At 40.7% G+C, this 17,586-nt stretch overlaps 1 protein-coding gene across 1 annotated transcript in view; it reads right to left on the reverse strand.

Annotated features, from left to right (window-relative positions):
• Positions 1-17,265, reverse strand: part of LIN7A (lin-7 homolog A, crumbs cell polarity complex component) — a 48,108-nt gene extending 30,843 nt beyond the window's left edge. Inside the window, exon 1 of the mRNA XM_050324746.1 lies at positions 16,710-17,265. Coding sequence (XP_050180703.1) covers positions 16,710-16,989 — 280 coding nt within the window. The 5' untranslated portion in view covers positions 16,990-17,265. The remainder of the gene's footprint in view (positions 1-16,709) is intronic.
• Between the last annotated feature and the right edge of the window lie 321 nt (positions 17,266-17,586).

Here is a 17,586-nt window from a genome sequence, read left to right on the forward strand (position 1 = left end):
AAGCTAAAAGGATATCTAGGAAATAATAAGGCCATGGAAATCAAGAAAAAATTAGATTCTAGAGAGAAGAATACAACTGATGGGAGATAACAAATCAAAGAGGATAGTTTTAAGATTTAAGAAGAGATAAGCACACTTTTCAGCAAGAACCATTTCAGTGGATTGCAAAAGAACAGTAAAACAGTAAATGAAATATAGAATCACAGAATTGTTTAGGTTGGAAACTCGGTATGAAAACCTAACACGATTTTTTATGTTCTCAGTAATAATACGGTTAAGGGATTTTTTAACAAAGCTATTGAATCATTTGCCTTGGAATTTTTCTTTTTAAGTCCGTATCTGTCACACAAGACTTTCATTTAGTTAAATACTAAACTCACACTCCCTAGTTATTAGTACCAGTTGGTGCAAATTGGTATGTCAGACAGCACAAAGCAATTGGGTTATTTATTCCAAAAGAGCTTCAACAGCCTTCCATAATAGATCAGAAAAGGTCTCTGTAATTCATGTGATACATGATGATAAATCTGGGGTCTTATCCAGTGCCAGTTGAGGTAAATTTTGAACTGCTTTTGCCTCTCACCAGCTATCCTTATCAAAAATAGTGCCAGAAATGTCAGATTGGTTCTTATTTTGCAGTTGTTTTGAAGTTTCATCACCACATCTGAAAATTCTGTGAATCACCCCAAATTTGCTATGTTCCTGAACTAAACTGTATTAAATGAAAAATCTGTACTGATTAGAGTGAAACATAAAAAGCTTTATCTTCATTAATCAATCTAGAATAGTTAACTACAGGTCTAAGTATTTCACTAGGACGTGGGCCAGACTCTAGATGATAATTAATCACTTCTAACGTGATGATTGTTACAATACAGATGATAAATCCATATTCTGGTTGAAAAGTCTAGCATGGGTGCTTAGTATGTAGTCTCATAGGCAAAATTGGGCACTAAGTTGTCATTAGCCAATACCAGATTACTTAACTTTCTGACTAAGAAGTGATTGGAGATTAAAAAAAAGCAGAATATCCCAAGAGCACTCTGATTTCACACTTCTGGATTCATCCACCATGCTAAAATACATGAATGCTGATGACCAACACTCTGCTTTTTATTCACCTATCATATCTGTTTACAGTAAGCAGTCATCTTTCTCTTGTCACCATTAGGCCCAGGGCTTGCTCAGTTTGGCAATGACCTGTGGGATATTGCTCAGAGTAGAAAGACTGTGGAATAATATATAAATTACAGAAAGAAAATGAGGCATGTGTTCAGGGCCAAAGATGTTTGTTATCAGCTGATACTCTGTCAGAAACAAAATACAACAGTTGGCATGAAACAGAAGACTTTGAGCAGGCCAAAAATGCATAAACATGAGTGTATAAAATAGGGCCTCATGAAATAGGCTGTATGTCCTTCCATTAATAACTCTGAAGGGGAGACTTAAATGAACAATTGCTTTTGGACAGGTTAAAAAGTGAAATTTATCAGTGCACAAGAACTTAAGTGATGCATAGGCTTTTTGCTTATGGTTCTCTCAAGTTGAGCTCCAGCTAAAACTAAAGTCTTTGCTTGAAGAAGTGATATGACTGGCAACGAGGAAGACTTCCAAGTTACATTATTCCCAAGCACATAGCAGGGAATCCACCCCTGTTGAAGTCAATTAGAATTATCATATGTTCGATATATACTGCTAGGATAATTCTTGTCTCCAATCGTCCTCTGATTATAAATCTAACCAACTTTGATTGTAAGGAGTTTTGCTTAGATATGATTTTCTTACATACTTGTGGAATGGGCAAATTGCTGAAAAGAGGGTGTGTGCATTTATATAGATATATGTTAAAAAAATTCCTGGAATGATGTTAAAATTAGTTAAGTTCTACACAAAGGAAATCCCCCCTTGCTTTTTATTTCTGTGTATTTCTTTTGTCCTTTCTTTAAGCAAAGATATTGAACTGAACTTTTGAAAAGGATTGTTTTGCCTACTCTCAAACATTTTCCAAAATATGAACTCCATTATACTAAAATGAAACTCGTGCTAATGCCATTGAAATTTATCTTCATTTCCTCCATTCATATCCCACAAATTGATAGGAACTGAGCTGATGTGGGTAGAACTATTTCTCTGTATTCTATGATGCATACATTTTAAAAGGAATATATACTTATTTCCCCCCTTATTACAGCCAACTCTCACTTCACCTTTTTTCTTTAATTATCTCCTTTTTTTCTGATTTCTTCATAGATATGCACAATTCCTCTCTCTCCCATTCTGTTTACCATTCATTTCTCTTTTCTCATCATCATGCTTGCCTACAGCCTTTCACGAAATAATACTGTTTCAGTGTGGTGGGTCACATTATCAGCGGAACACAGAGAAGGCTGGAGGCTGCAGGTGGGTGGAACATATTTTATCAAGTGCACTCATCAGAAGAAAAGCATGACTCTCAGAAAAAAAAATCTTCATTTCAAGTGTTCTTTCTGTATTTTCACTTGAATGATGCTTCATTTGCACTGCTAGCAGGACACAAGCAGAAGGTTACTAAACAAACCCTGAGAAGAACCACTAGAACACAGTAGTAGCAGGATAACATACTGCAGTACAAGTGGAACACTGTATACGTGTATGTATACATAGATATATAGTGTAGGGCAGTTGAAAAAAAAAAAAGGTCAATTGGCTTAGTTATCAGTTCATTCTTTTATATATTGTTTTCACTTGCTGGCTCTTGTTCAAATAGCTAGCAATGAACACTGCAGACTGATCTGTTTTATTTGCTAGATCTTTTAAAAAGCAAATGCTTTTTCCAATACAGCTTTTACAACTTGACAGCAAATTATGAATTCACAGAATGAATCTGGGCTGGTCTGAATTTGGTGCTCCTTCATATTACCATTAAAATTGGCTAGATCAGGCTCCAGAATTCTCTGAAAAATTTTTCAGCCTGAGGTTTCACTCTGGTAGATTTTGTACAGGTTTTATGTTTGTCTCAGTTTAGTCAAGTTGAAAGTTATTAGGAAAAATGTAACAAATTATTTTAGCATGCTAAATGTGTCCCATTTAATATCAGAGTGACTACTGAAAAAGAATGCACATGCATGATTTATACTGCAAAATATGAAAACTATTCTATGTATACCATGATAAGTGTTTAACCATCCCTTTTTGTGCTAGTCTGTGAGTGAAATGGTCTGCAGTCCTTAAAATAAATATATTATTCTCTGACTTAAAGAGACTACTAAATAGTTAAATAGTAAGCTACAATGCCGTGCAATATCAGTTTGGGTTCAAACAGTAACACAATGTTTCTTTACTCTGGTAAGTACTCTAGAATTAAGTTGTTGAGTTGTTCGCAAAGCCAAAATATGGTGACCACTTGTTTACTATACAGATATCAGAGAAGAGGTTTCTTATCTTCTGAAGGTCCTTCTATGCTTCATTCCTGTTAATTCTGGAGAGTTTCTCTGCATTAGTACGTGGGTTACTAAGAAAAGTAAATGTGATGCATAAACACCACCCTTTGATACCTCAAAGAGGTAAAACACCACTACAGATTGACAGCAAGGACACTCAGTAAGTCTCTAAAATATTCTCTAGCTTCACCATGGCATTACAGAATAATAATCCTGGAAATTTTCAAGCTCTGTTCTGTTGCACTTGAAGATATTTAATCAGACTGAGAGTGAAGAATCTGTATGACATAAAAGGTTCTTATAATTGTCAGTAGTTTTTCATTCCTCCAATACCTGCAACTCAGGTTTAGTTATTCCTTTAAACTCCTGAGAATACATTCCAGAATTCTTAATGTTATTCTGTCAACTTTTTATCATAATTCCACAAGCCTACACAGGATGCTTTATTATATTTAGCAATCGTCTCCAAACACTATCAAATGACAGCAGGTAATCAATGGTTGACAAATCAAAATTCTTTGGTGATTAGCAAAACTCATTCATAATTCATAGCCAGCATCCCCACTGTATTGTATCAAACTATTTATATGGTTTCATGGTTAAAGTACCAGCTTTGGAAAAATTTTAGTGTATATCTCTGGAAAATGTTCTGTATTAGTAGAGCTCTGCTGTCAGCCATTGCTTTGTACAACGTGGGAAGTTTTACTCTGGGGTCAACTACCAGATTGTCCAATATGCTTCCATTCATCTCTTTGGTTCCTTACTATCAGCATAGTGTTCTCTCAAAATTCAGAAGTCCTTCCATTAATTTAATATATTTATTTAATCTAATCTGAAGAGTTAGAAATGTTGAGGGAAAGAGCAGCCTTTTTTTCCCATTTAAATTGATATGATTATCTTGCCCAAAATTTCATGCTAATCAGTAAGCATAAAGGTGTGCTTCACCATGGTAAATCACACTTGATGTGCAGGGAGCAATGAGCTAAGCTGTTAAAAACCAGCAATTTTATTCAACACTTTATAGTATGCATCTGTGAGGTTCAAATTATTTATAGCAAAAATAATACTACGGTGCTTTCATACTCTAGTTTAGTTGATATGGGTAGAATTTACAGATTTATTGCACGGTCACTTTATACTCCTGTGGTTAAATATTACTACAAATACACAAACAGGTATAACAAAGAACAACCATACAGAGCTCTGATGATTCATCTTGTGGTGAGGGTTTCAAGCTGCCACACTTCTGACGTAGACATCAACAGCTTAGCGACTCACCCTACACTGCTGTTACAGACACTTTGAGGCTTTGATTCATCTGACCTATTTTAGATGAAATGAATCATACTCTGGGAGCGCCTGGTCCCTTTGTTGACCATAAAGGGAGACTAGATAATTACTCAGATATAAATGCCTGCATCCTACATATCAGACATCTACAGTATGATGAAGCCCACTCTTACTGCCCAGATATACAATGAATGAGTCATGCAAATTTATCTCCATGTGGTCCAGGAGACATCATACCTCAGAAGAGTTACATTTGACAAGAACAGTGTCATTACAAGGGAGGTCAATGCAAGTTTGAGTTAAAGCTTTTTAAAATGCCTTAACTAATGATTTTATGGATTTGTTTTTCTTCTTGATGTATGAGAAAAATCAAGAAATCATGAGATAACTGAGGGTATGTCTGTCTGTCTCATTTTGTCTGATGTGAGATGACTGCTCCCAATGCCATTAATAGCACATCCCCATGGGTTTCGGCATATATTCCCCAATGCCTGGGACAGGCTCATTTTCTTTGGCTATTCATCAGACCTTGTTTTGGTCTACATGTCTTGACATGTTTGAGCTGAACTTAGATTCTGTTTGGCTCTAACTTCTCAAGCACATCACAGGCATTCAAGTTCTCTGCTTCATTCCACTTCTCAGACATAGAGCCTATGATCCAACTGTTGCACTCCAAGGCAGTGCTATATACCGTGAGTCTTCCCAGCAGCTTTGGCAGGCACACCTGAACATGACAGCAATGCTCTGAGACATTTTGCAAAATAGCCTATAGAAAGTACACAGTTTATTTGCAAAGAAAGCAGTGCTATCTGTGATGCAAATATAGACAGCAAACTGTGCTGAGACCCCTCCATCCAGCATCCTCAACACCACCAACTCTCCTCAGTGCTCTCTTCAAACACTGAAATACTGACATTTCAGGCATACTGCTCCCGAATACTCTGCTTATCTCATTCTCACATTCATAAGGTTCCTTTAAATGAACAATATGCTCCTGTGTTCTCTGAACCTCGCAATGTCTATAATGTCTTAAGTAATCTCAACCACCTTTTTACTCTACTAAGTTTTAACAAGTGATTTCTGTTCTTACCCTCAGCTATGGATGTTCATAGCCTCAACCTACCATGAAGGCCAACTGGGAGAACTATATTTGCTTTGTTTGGGTCAATCTTCTTAGCATATTTATTACTGTGCATAGATAAAGCTAGTCCAATTCTTTCCTTGAAGCCTTCACATGACTGATGTAAATCACAGGAGCATCTTTGTCAGCAATTTCAGATTTTGTTTGCTTGTGCATGTGTGAGATCGATCTACAGAGTACCTAAAACTATTAAGAGTTCAACAGATACTTAGAGAAAGTGGTTTGGTACCTACACATATTCAGTGCTGATTTTTAAAGACGTAACAATAAATCACAAAACAGTAAAGATTGAATTAATGGGTAATTCAGGATTGATTCAATAAGATGAGTTTCACTGGCTTAATTCAAGCCATAATGGAAGAGCAATAATGCAAGTAGAATTTTCAAAAGATAAGCATTTAAAATTAACCTTAAAACCTAATAATTTTTAAACACTGGTATGATTTTTGTTCTTCCAAGTTATTAGTTTCATTGCAATTTCTAAAGCAATCAGGATGAGAAGGTACATAAATATGAGTTTGAAATTTTCACTAGAAGATTTTGCCACCTGTGAGAAAGATGAAACTACAGCTACACCAGCCCTTTACATTTGACAGTACCCACTGCTTTGTACAGAAGGCATTGAACATAGCATCAGTGTGAAAACAAGATACAAAATGATCCTTAAAGTGAAAAAATCAAAACACAGAGCTGAAAATGGAAATAGAAGAGCATTGAAAACTGTGGCATTTTCTCACACAGTGCTTAAAAAGGAATGCCATGATTTTTTGCCTGGATTACCTCTAGAGAAAAGGGAAGGTAAAATTCTTTTTTTTTCCCTTTCTTTTCTATGTAGTTTTGACTTTATATTGCTTAATCATACCTGCCCTTTGTGATCATAACTATGATATATAGTTAGCTATTAACCGCTGAATAGAACAGATGAGACATGATTTTCATCCTTTCTTTTTGTAGGTACAGGTGGCTATAAATATGTTACCAAAAGACCACAGGTTTTTTAAAGTTTATTTTGTATTCAAATATGAGGTTTATATAAGGAATATATAAGCATATATTAATTAACCCTTGCTTCCTGAAGGAAGTAGGGTATTTTGTAGTTTCAGACTTTGTGTTATTTAAATTCTCAGTCATTCTGAAAGCATTTTTTCAAAAAGGAGAGATTGCATGTGTTTAAAGCAGTTATCTGCCTACACAGGACATGTAAAACGGTGTTCTGTCTGACTTCTTGAAACTATGAAAAAACAAGAAGAAAATCCTTTGAAGCTAAGCTGTAATTCGCTGAGAAATTCAGTATGATGAAAACACCTGGCTTCCTCAGCTGACACCTTTCACCATGCTGGGTGAAGGTCCTTTAAACTCTAGACAAAAGCACTCTGGACACTTGGCTGGAACTGCAAATGTAAATACTTTAGAGGTTCTGATCCCAGATTAAAAGAAAAAGAAAGAGCTGATACACTAACATAACCCAAAGACTCTACTTGGACAGAATACTTACTTTGGTGTTTTAAACCACAAGTATATATAGAAAAAAATCAAAATCAGTGAAGGAATTAAAAATCTGACTAAGCTAGAAGCAGAAAACAGAAAAAATTACAAGGAATAATGTTGCCTGAACAAAGAAAAACAAAATGAAAAACACACTTTTCTCTTAGCTAAAATCCATTCTCTTGCCTAAGTAAAAGCAAGTATTTATACACCCTATGTAAGCATACAAAACTATTGGCCATATGGGCAACCTCATGCCTTTCCACACTGCTCATTCCAGTGTGTTTTTAGTCTGCATCACAGAGATTTTTCTTGGCAGGGAAGAAGACAGGAAGAGGGGAAAAAAGGCCCCAACAGGTGTCTCGCAAAGGGAGGTAGGGTTAACTTAGGGATGCTAATTCTCCTTCACAACAGGCACTCTGTTCAAGCCAAAGCAGTAACTCTCACTTTTTTCTCTGTTCGCATGTCATTACTACAATCTCCTGCTGCTTCCCCTCAGTTATTATCTCTCCAGCTAATCTTAGTCTTAAATCTTTTTATGTTATTACCAGAAAGATGAGAAAGATGGCTATGGGCAACTGGCAAGTGTACACAGTGACAATACAAACTGTCATTTGAAGTCTAGGATCACAATTTTATCTTCTGTTTTTCTAGGTAGTTTCAGAGTCTGATGAGACAACAGCGAAAAGATGTCATTTGTGCAAAACAATGGATGCAACATAGTCATTACATACACATAGTTAACAACTTTACCTGCAGGTTCAGGTAATGAGAAGAGAGTTAATATTCTCTCTTAAATTTTAGTGGATTTAAGGATATTGCTTTTTGCAGACTGAATCCCTCTGGTAGCTGGCTACATACTAGTCATTTCTCAGGAAAGGAAAAAACTTGTTCTTTGGAAGTGTGTAGCTGAAAAGCTACAACAACAAAAAGAAGGCAATATAAATAAAATCCTTTGTTAATAAATGCCCACAAAACAAGGCAGTACAGATATGATGTTGGCAGATTTCAACAACTGACCACTGTTAGCTCTCAAATTTGAAACAAGTATGATCTTTGAAGAAAACTGTGACTATTGAACTGCCTGCAGCAAGTAACAAACAAAACCTTGAAACAGAAAACCCCTGTGAGAAACAGAGAGCTCACTGTCACCTTTTCAGTTCTGTTGCTTGGTGTCCTCCTACATGTTGAATGATCCCAAGAATTGGTACAGGAGTACTGGAACTCTTCTCAGCTTGCAGCTTGATTTTTCAAGATGTCTACCTAAGATACCAGTGGCACACACTTCGTACCATTAGGATGCACATGGTAAATTAGTAGTGACTCATAGCTATCACTATCAGATTACAAGACTATCAGGCTACAGAGGGGATCAGACGCACAACCACCTCCTTTTCCAAAGACTCCTTCATAGATTTTAAAACCATCATGCCCTCTTCAAGTTTCTCTGGCCTGTCTCTGTATAACAAAGAACAGTTATATCATTCTTTTGCTCCTCTGCTGATTCAGTTAAGTACTGGTTCACAAAAACACTGCTGCCAAATCTATTAAAATGTGGAGAAGATGATATATAAATTTCTGAGGGCTTAGATTGCTGCTGATGGCCATAATTATCCACCTAATCTGTTTCAAGTACATTCTTCCCCAATGCTTAACTGATGGTAGAGGAATTGATACCTTAAGGTGTAGGACATTTACTTTTTCCGAAAACATGTCTGAAATAGAAAATGAAAGAGGATGTGAAGGATTAGTGACTATACATAGGCTTTTATCGAAAAGAACTAGTAAAAATATAACTTTTGTTCAGGAGAAAGAAATTAAGAGCCTCTTTGGCAATACTCTTCCTTGTACAATTATCCTTGTTTGTAAAGAAACAAAATCAATGCTTTGATGCTCTGTGTATTCATGGATACTTCATTGTTCCATCTTTTAAACAACAAAAATCAATCATCCTCCAATCTCTTCTTGAGATACAGTTTTCTAATCAAGATTTTTTCATCTCTTTTTTCTTACAATTATTAGTAAAGTAGCAGTAGGGTAACAACACATGAGAAGCTGTGTGCATTTCTAGGCAGCTTAGCTGAGTTGCATTTGAGAAATTCGACATTTATTTAACCTCTCTGTTTTGGACCCTGGTAAAACAAGTTCTCAAATATGTACATACATCTCCCTCTGTATTTAACATATCTAAGATCCAAGCTTGTGGTTTATACACTTAGGAAAACATTGTTATTATGTGTAAATGTGTATTTATTAATCAAATCTCATCAGAATAGAGAATTAACAAGTGAATGTCTCTCATTCAGAGGCTGACTCTCCAGCAAATGTCTCAAAATAAGATGAAGCTCTCTGAGATTAATTTCAAAAATGCCTAGATTTATACATACATATACAGTTACTAAATTACTAATTACATGCACATTGCTAAATAGTACTTTTACAAAAATGCATCATGTGAAACAAATTAACTGCATGTGATAGAAGGCAGACTCACAAAGTTACATGCTTCTCAAAACATTATCTGCCTTAACCTGGTTTCCCCTAAATTCTTAACTTCTCATTATTTGTACTTCTAATGAGAAATTGAAATTAATAGTTTTACCTAATTTATACATTAAATTCTATTGCACTACCTACAAGAACAGTATTCTGTATTTGAATAACACAGGTCAGACAAAACCTTGTACTTATATTTTTTGCACCTGCAAAAGGGTCATCTGTGTTAAGGAGAGATGGGCACATACACATCCTGAAACAGCGAACTCAAAGGATAAATTATCCTCTGCATAAAGCTGCTGATGACTTAGCTTGTCAAAATTTTTAAAAAGCTTTCTTTCTGGTAACATCAGAGAAGTCCAATTCAAACAATAGGATAGAATTAAGAAAATTGTTTATTTACAGTTACATCTAGAGATGAATTTTTTTTTCCCTATAGTTACACAAATGTCTCTCAGACATCGGTGTGAAACTGAAGTTTGTAGGATCTAGCACAGGGATGTTACTTAGAAAACAAATTCTTCTTTTTCAATATTATATGCAAATAGAGATTATACATTTACAAGGTACAAAAATATCACCCCTTGTGCTTTTTAATCACTAACTTGTTGCAAATGGTGAATCCTGCACCTGTGCAGGGTCTTGTCATAGCCTCTATCCCCTTCACTCAGCTGAAGCAGCAGGTTCCCTTAGAGGCATCAGGAGTAGGACACAGACAGGCAAGTTCAGATTACCATTTTTCTCTATGCAGGATAAATTCAGATAGACCAAAATGACTAATTCATTGCTATCATGTCTAAAGAATATTTTCATCCTGACAGAGCAGGAGGAACTCAAGGTCCCTGCATAGCCACTGGTTGGCCACAATCCTTGTTACTCTTTCAAAGGTGTCTCACAAACCTGTCCTGACCACGCATCCCGCTTCTCCAATTCTGTCTTCTTATCAGTTACACATTTCAGAAGGAAAGTTGACTGGAAATTTAAGGTATTCCACCTCAACACTCCACAAAGGTGACAAGGTTAAAAGCTGCCATGAGTTTTGTAGAAGATGCTTCCATGTGTCTGCATACAGGTGCAGCTCTCTGTCAATCTCATTGTCACTGTGCATCACCCTGGGCTGAAGGACAAGGCCTTACCTATGCGGGGGATCCCAACAAAAGGGATATGCTCCTGTGGGTGCCCAGTCGCCTCAGGCATATCCCACCTGGCACAGAGCTCCCATGCTGCAATGTACCCCAGCCTCTCTTCAGGTGAGGACTGTACTGCCAGAGACATTTAAGCTGAACATGTGCATTTAGCTTTCAAAACCACGTATTTTTACCCCACTCATGAACATCAGAGATGACATGTAGACAGGTACCTGCTCCTATTCCAGCTCCAGAGTTCCAGGTGGCACAGCTGAACTACACTTAACTAACCAAAACTTCAACCACACAGTTCCTCAGAAAGAGTCCCAGTCATCACCCATCAAACCACTGTCTCCATCTGCTTAACTTAATCTATCCTTTAATAAAAATGCATTTAAAAATCAAATAAACGTTGATACACTGATGTAAAAAACCCAAGCATTTCAGTCTGTGACTAGAATTGTCATTTTTGTCCTGTCCCTACAAACAATAGTCCTTTTTCTCTCTTTTTACTTGGAAGAATTAATTTGGTTATTTTATATATCCTCAGCTGGCATATCAAATGGAGATATGTTAGACTTAAAGCGTGCCGCACTTGCAGCAGTATTTTTCAATTTTAACACGCTAGGCTGAAGAGCAAGAGAAGACACCCCTATGACAGACAGGCAGCCAGGCAGGGAGCAGCACATCACTTAGCACTGCTCCACAGGGCTTCACCCTGGGTGACAGAGATCTGCTCCCCTGTCAAGGACTGTATTTCACACTTTATGAATCTGATTTTCTCTTCCTCATGAGTACGTTGGGGTTTTTTTCCAAGATATTACACATTACAATAATGTATGTACAGTCTACCACAACTTATGTTCAATACAATTTTCATTGTATATATATATATATGTGGGCAAAGATGGGTAAAAAAAATCCCCATTTATGTAGGCTATGATGATGTAGTGAGAAGGAAAATGACAAGAAGAGAGGAGGAGGAGGAAGGAAGGAGGAATACTCTTGCAAGTACCTATGTATACTAGTGGTCAGGCACCATCTGATAACACATCTGACAGAGTCTAACATCTCTAAAAGCTGATGGCAATTCCAAGCCCATTCATATTCTTATTTATTGTCAGTGAACACAGTGCTTTATATAGTATTTTCAGGAAGTTTTGGGATACCCACTCCACTGGAAAAATATTTGCTTGATTTCATAAAAACCAACAGAACTCAGTTATGCATTACAGCCAAACAGCAAGAAATCTTTCCAGTTTTCAAGGATGTATTTGAAAGCAAGAGAAATTTGAGTGTCAATAGCCAATAGCTATGACCTTGTTAGGAAACTTCACAGGGATTAAAAAATCAGCACTGTATATTCAGTCTATTCAAGTTTCTTCTTTCATCCTCAGTCAAATGAAGTGAAACCATCAGTGACATGAATAGTAACTATATAGGGAAAAATACAGTAAGACATGGATTATTAACAAAAGGTAGTTGAAAGTCCTGCTTCATATGAAAAGATATTCCCTTGTTCTTAATCATGAGATGGTCTCTGCACAGGCTAATTGTATATCTTCAAAACCAAGACCAACTTTTGAAAAGTGCTCTTTTAAAGTGAACACTTTCACAATCCTATGCAGAAGAACTGGGACTGAAGTTTTGCAGCAATCTGAGAAAACACATGGTCAGTTTCTTTCAAAGCAGATTTTCATCTTGAAAGGAAGAATCCAAAGTAAGATAAGGTTTATGAAAAATTTGCCAGATGTTTGACCAAATAAAGAAGTTCAGATAGGAAAATCTACAATGCAAAGCTAGAAAGATGTCTCCTTCAATTTGCAGGCCTCATATGACCACTCCTAAAATGTATGCCAAGGACAGGAGAGAAATCTACTCCCTCCTAACATTATTTCTGGGAGTGTAATGGTACTTGTGGACAATGCTTCCATCAAACTGTGCTAGCACACTCTTTGAGTGACCCCACCCACAAGCTTCCTTTAATTTCTCATTGCTTATAACGCGTACCTGCAGCACACAGGAATACACAGTCGGTCCTCAGATAACCATGAGGAGACTAAGCTGGCTGGGATAGATGACACTGCACTTGGAGAAAAGCAGAACACTGTCGCTGGATGCGTATGCAGCATCTGAGACAACATCAGGCTGGTGAGGTGCCGACTCTCACAGGACAGCAGAATAGAGGATTAGAGGAGGAAATTGGGTTGCTGAACAGTGAAAATGGATAAAGATTATGGGCAACGCATAGAGCAATGGAGTTAACTGCACAGGGCTTTGAGAAGAGCAAGGCAACAGAAGGCAGCATCCAAGAGAGACCTGGAGCTCTGGATAATAAAGGGAAAGGCAGCAACTGCTGGTCATGGGGGTGAGACAACATCTCTGTGGAAGACAAAGGACATTATAAGGAGAGGGAAAGGCAGCAAGGTGTGATAAGCAGTATGCCAGTACTAATAAATACTGTTGGAAAAAGGCCAACCAGCTGAACCAGGGCTGTCTGTAAACAGTGTCAACAAAGTTCTTACTAAAGACATACTTGTGGAAGAAGTGAAAAACAACTGTATAGGTGCTTTTAAATATTTCTTTTTTGTATTGGAGTAAACACTTCGGGTTTTTTAATGGACATAAATTAAATTGGGAATGTACTTAAAAATCCATAACCTTGAGCATAAAATAAAATAAAAAAAAAGAAAAAAGAAAAAAAATCCCAACCTTGCCTTTTTTCCTTATCATTTTATAAAAGACATGTGACTGTCTCAACCTAGAACAAGATATAGCTCCCAGCAACTTCAGGGTTTAAGTGTTGAATTGGCCTAAAATATTCCGCCAGTTAGCTCTGATGAACACTGGAGATTACTGATGGGGTGGTATCGATTCAGGATGTAAGACATTTGCAATAAAGGTAGGAAGGGTGCACTTTCTCATGGAGAAGACTTATTTGGCTGTTGGAAGACTTATTTTGCTGCTGTACTCAGCTGGCAGGCAGGCACTTTCCCCTCCCAAAGCTGCCCAACGCTTGGGGCCACCCTCCCCTAAGTGGTACCACTGGTAGCTTGCACTGCTTTATGTTTCCTGCCCAAAAGAGTTGCTGATTTCTTCCCCTCCTCCCAGCAGAGCATCACACAAAGATCAGGCAAAAGCCTTTGAGATTAAATTGTAAGTGATTAAAATTTTCATTATTTTGTGAACTTGTTCTACATATTAAAAAGCCCTAATGGAACTTGCACACATTTGTGCAGGTAGAAAGGCACATGATGATAGGAATTAAGGAAATTAATTCCTGTGCTGTGGACAGAAGTAATCTTCCAGAATGTAATTGGCTTTCAATCATTCATACACAGCATGCCCTTCACCTTTAAATGGTAATTCATTTTACCATAGAGGTTTTGAATGCCATTTATATCAGGCTTTAAGAAAGCTCCCATCTATGTACCAGAACACAATGAATATGTTTTGTCCAGGAGGAGACCACAGGAGAAGGTAACTCAGATTTCTAATGTATGTATCGCTAGGAGGTTTTACCGTTTCTGTGGCCCTTAACAAGGGGGAATGCAGAACGCGTCCTGGATAGACCTGAAGCAGCAATTCCTCCAGCACCACAAGGTTAACAACACCACCTCTCCTGAAACAACACCACCTCTCTCGCTATTTTCTTGCGATGCTGAGCTCTGTGTGGGACAAGGTAAAATGGATATGAGCATACAAGACTTTTCAGGGCTGTGCCTAGATCACGGCAGAGCTGTGCACAGTGACGGTAAACATAGCTTGTCTGCTTTAACAAAAGTAACAGGAATCTGGAAAATCTCACCATCTATAACTTTCCTTCTCCCATGGATGTGAGAGAAAGACTACAGCGGAAATATCTGGAAGCACTGGGCTTAGTCTAGTTGCTTCTGGAGTTGCTTCAGCCCACCCTCTACAGTTGACGTAACTGTAACATGTTACAGGTGATGAAGTGTATCCTTCTGACAAAAAGGCCTTCTGCAAGCCAGGTTCGGTATTTAAATCTATTTTCTCTTGCCCGTATTTTCATTTTGCACATCACATCCTATCATTCTGTGATGTTTTATCTCACTCAAACTAATATCAGCCCTGGCTGACAACCAAGGAGACTGTAATGCTGGCATCCCTGCCAAATGGTTAGGCATGTCCTGGACACAGACAACAGATGCTTATATTTAAATTAGGACTAATTTGCATTTTTGTGTATTGTGGAATTTTTAAAGCATAGGTTTAGTAATGAAAAGGAATATATAATTCTGAAATAGCAATAATTTCCTTTGAAAAGCCAGGTTTGCTAATGGATTGCCATCTGTTCAACCCTTTGCCAGAAAATAGATTTGTCCTGCTTACTGAAAACAGTATTAGGGTGAAACTGTAGATTACACAGTGGATTTCCGAGCAGTTTAATTTAAAGCACAGGCTAGCACTTTGCTATTTCAGTAAAAATAACTTCAGATTCTCCCTTTCTACTCATGCCGGAATTTAAGCCAGAAAACTGTATTTAGAGTACTTTGTGGGCTGTTTTGTTCTCAGTTGGGTTCTAGAAAAGGTGCCTACCTCTCTTTTATCATTTTGAAACTGAGTTTGTGTTTCCTTTGCATAGGATTTACAGCAAAAAACCTCTCTTACTTCCAAAACCCATCTTATTCCTCTAAAAAAAACCCACAAACATTTAAAACGCCAAGGCACTGACCTCAATTATGCTTTCAAGAGTATAAAATTTTTAGGGGCTGGGTGCTTCTTGGAGCCTCTGGATGCAACTGAGGAGAAAGGATAACGCTGCAATTCAGGATGCTGCACTGGGAGCTGTTGGACCTCTCTACCCAATGGAACGGTAGGAGCAAAACAAATCAGAATGGTAAGTTACTTTTCCCTGTAACCCACAGAAATCTAATGACGTTTCTGCTAAGCCTTGTTACGGGAACAAATCCACTGCAGGGGAAAGGTCCAATTTTTACAGCCTGGAGGTAAAAGCTGAATTGTAACATAACTTCGAGATTTCAGCATCCTCTTACACTATCTGTATAAGGTTACTGACACAGACTCAAGGCTACCCAAGCACCACCCGTGCTCCCTACCCAGTCCGAGTAACTATCTCCGGAGATCGTCAGAGCCGCTCTTTTGTAGGGTAACATAATTACCGTCGCCAAACAGAGGAGTCACGATCTCTTCCTCGCACACCCTACACTCCCGCGCAACCCCCAAAAAGCCACATTTTGCCGGCAAACGACGCTCTCGTCCAGAGGTTCGGACTTCTGACTCGCCGGCGAACGGCGCTGCCCCACCACCGAGCATCCCCCGCCCAGTCACCTGCGGGGGTGGCGACGCGGGGCCCCGGGCGCCGAGCCACGGCGGGGGCGCCGACGGGGGAGCCCCGCAGGGCGGGGACAGCGGAGCGGCACCGAGGAGCGTCTCCGGAGCGGAGCGCTGGCCGCGTCCCGCGCTGCCGCCGCGCTGCCGGCGGCGGGATGCCAGCCCTACCCCGGCCTCTGCCCGCACAAAGTTTTATTGCCTCCGTGTTAGCTCTTCTCCCGCCGCGCACCTGAGCCCCGCGGGGAGGCGCCTGCCCGCTGCCCGCCGCCACAGCCGACCCCCGGCATAGCGGGGCCGGAGCGCTGCCGCGGCAGCGCCCGCCGCGCTGGGGCTGCGGGGGCAAAGCCGGCGCCGTGCCGCGGTGCCCCCCGGGCAGGGCGGCCGGGCAGGCGCGGCCGGGCAGGGCGGCCGGGGAGCGGCGGCAGCCGCGCTTACCTCTGTCCAGCGTGAGCGGCTGGACCACTGTCAGTGTCGCCATGTCTGCGGCGGGGCTGGAGCCCGAGTGACGCGCGGCTCCGGCACCGGCGTGGAGTGCGGGGAAGGGCGGGGAGGAGGCTGGCAGAGAGAGTGGGCGGAGGAGGAGGGTGGCTCCGTGGGAGGAGGAGGCGAGCGGGGCGGAGAAGGTGCCCAGGGGAGGGCGGCTCATCGCGCACGGGCCGCCGCGATGCTGCGGAAGCAGGGCGGCCCGGCGGGGCCCGGCGCGGGCTGCCGGCATCGCTGCACCACCGGGGCCGAGCCCTGCGGGCAGTCCCCGCCTCGCCGCGCTCGCCTCGGGGCCGAGACCGGGGACCACGGCGGCCCGGGCCGTGCGCGGGGCCGGGCTGTCGCCGGAGCCGCCGCCCCGGGATGCCGCAGCAGTCGGCGGAGGGAGAGAGAGGGGCGAGGCGGGAGCTCCGCAGCGCCGCAGGGCGGGGAGGACCGGCGGGGGCCGGATCTGGCGGCCCGGCCTCGCCTGGGCCGGGGGCGGCGGGGCGGGACGTGCCGTGCTGGGCTGTGCCCTTGTGCTGTGCTCCGTGCGGGCCCGTCCCGGGGCTGGGCGCTGGGCAGCGGCACGGGGGGCCGTGTGCGTGGGCGAGTCCCTCCTCCGAGGGCTGCAGGGGGAGGGAAACCCGCGTGCGGAGCCGGGAGAGGCGGTACCTGGCGCTGTGCATGGCCTCGGATTAAGGGACATACCATGTAGCGACCGTTTTCGATGGATCAAGACGTCGGCCTCATGACCAGTCCTGCCATCACCTCTTTTCTAAGTGCTGCGTGCGGCCGGCCGGCCGGCCATCCTCGGTAAACACAGCACTCCCAGCACTCTGCACGGCCA

This window comes from Myiozetetes cayanensis, unplaced genomic scaffold, assembly GCF_022539395.1.
Source record: "Myiozetetes cayanensis isolate MyiCay16 unplaced genomic scaffold, myiCay2020 scf3, whole genome shotgun sequence".
Classification (NCBI taxonomy): domain Eukaryota; kingdom Metazoa; phylum Chordata; class Aves; order Passeriformes; family Tyrannidae; genus Myiozetetes; species Myiozetetes cayanensis.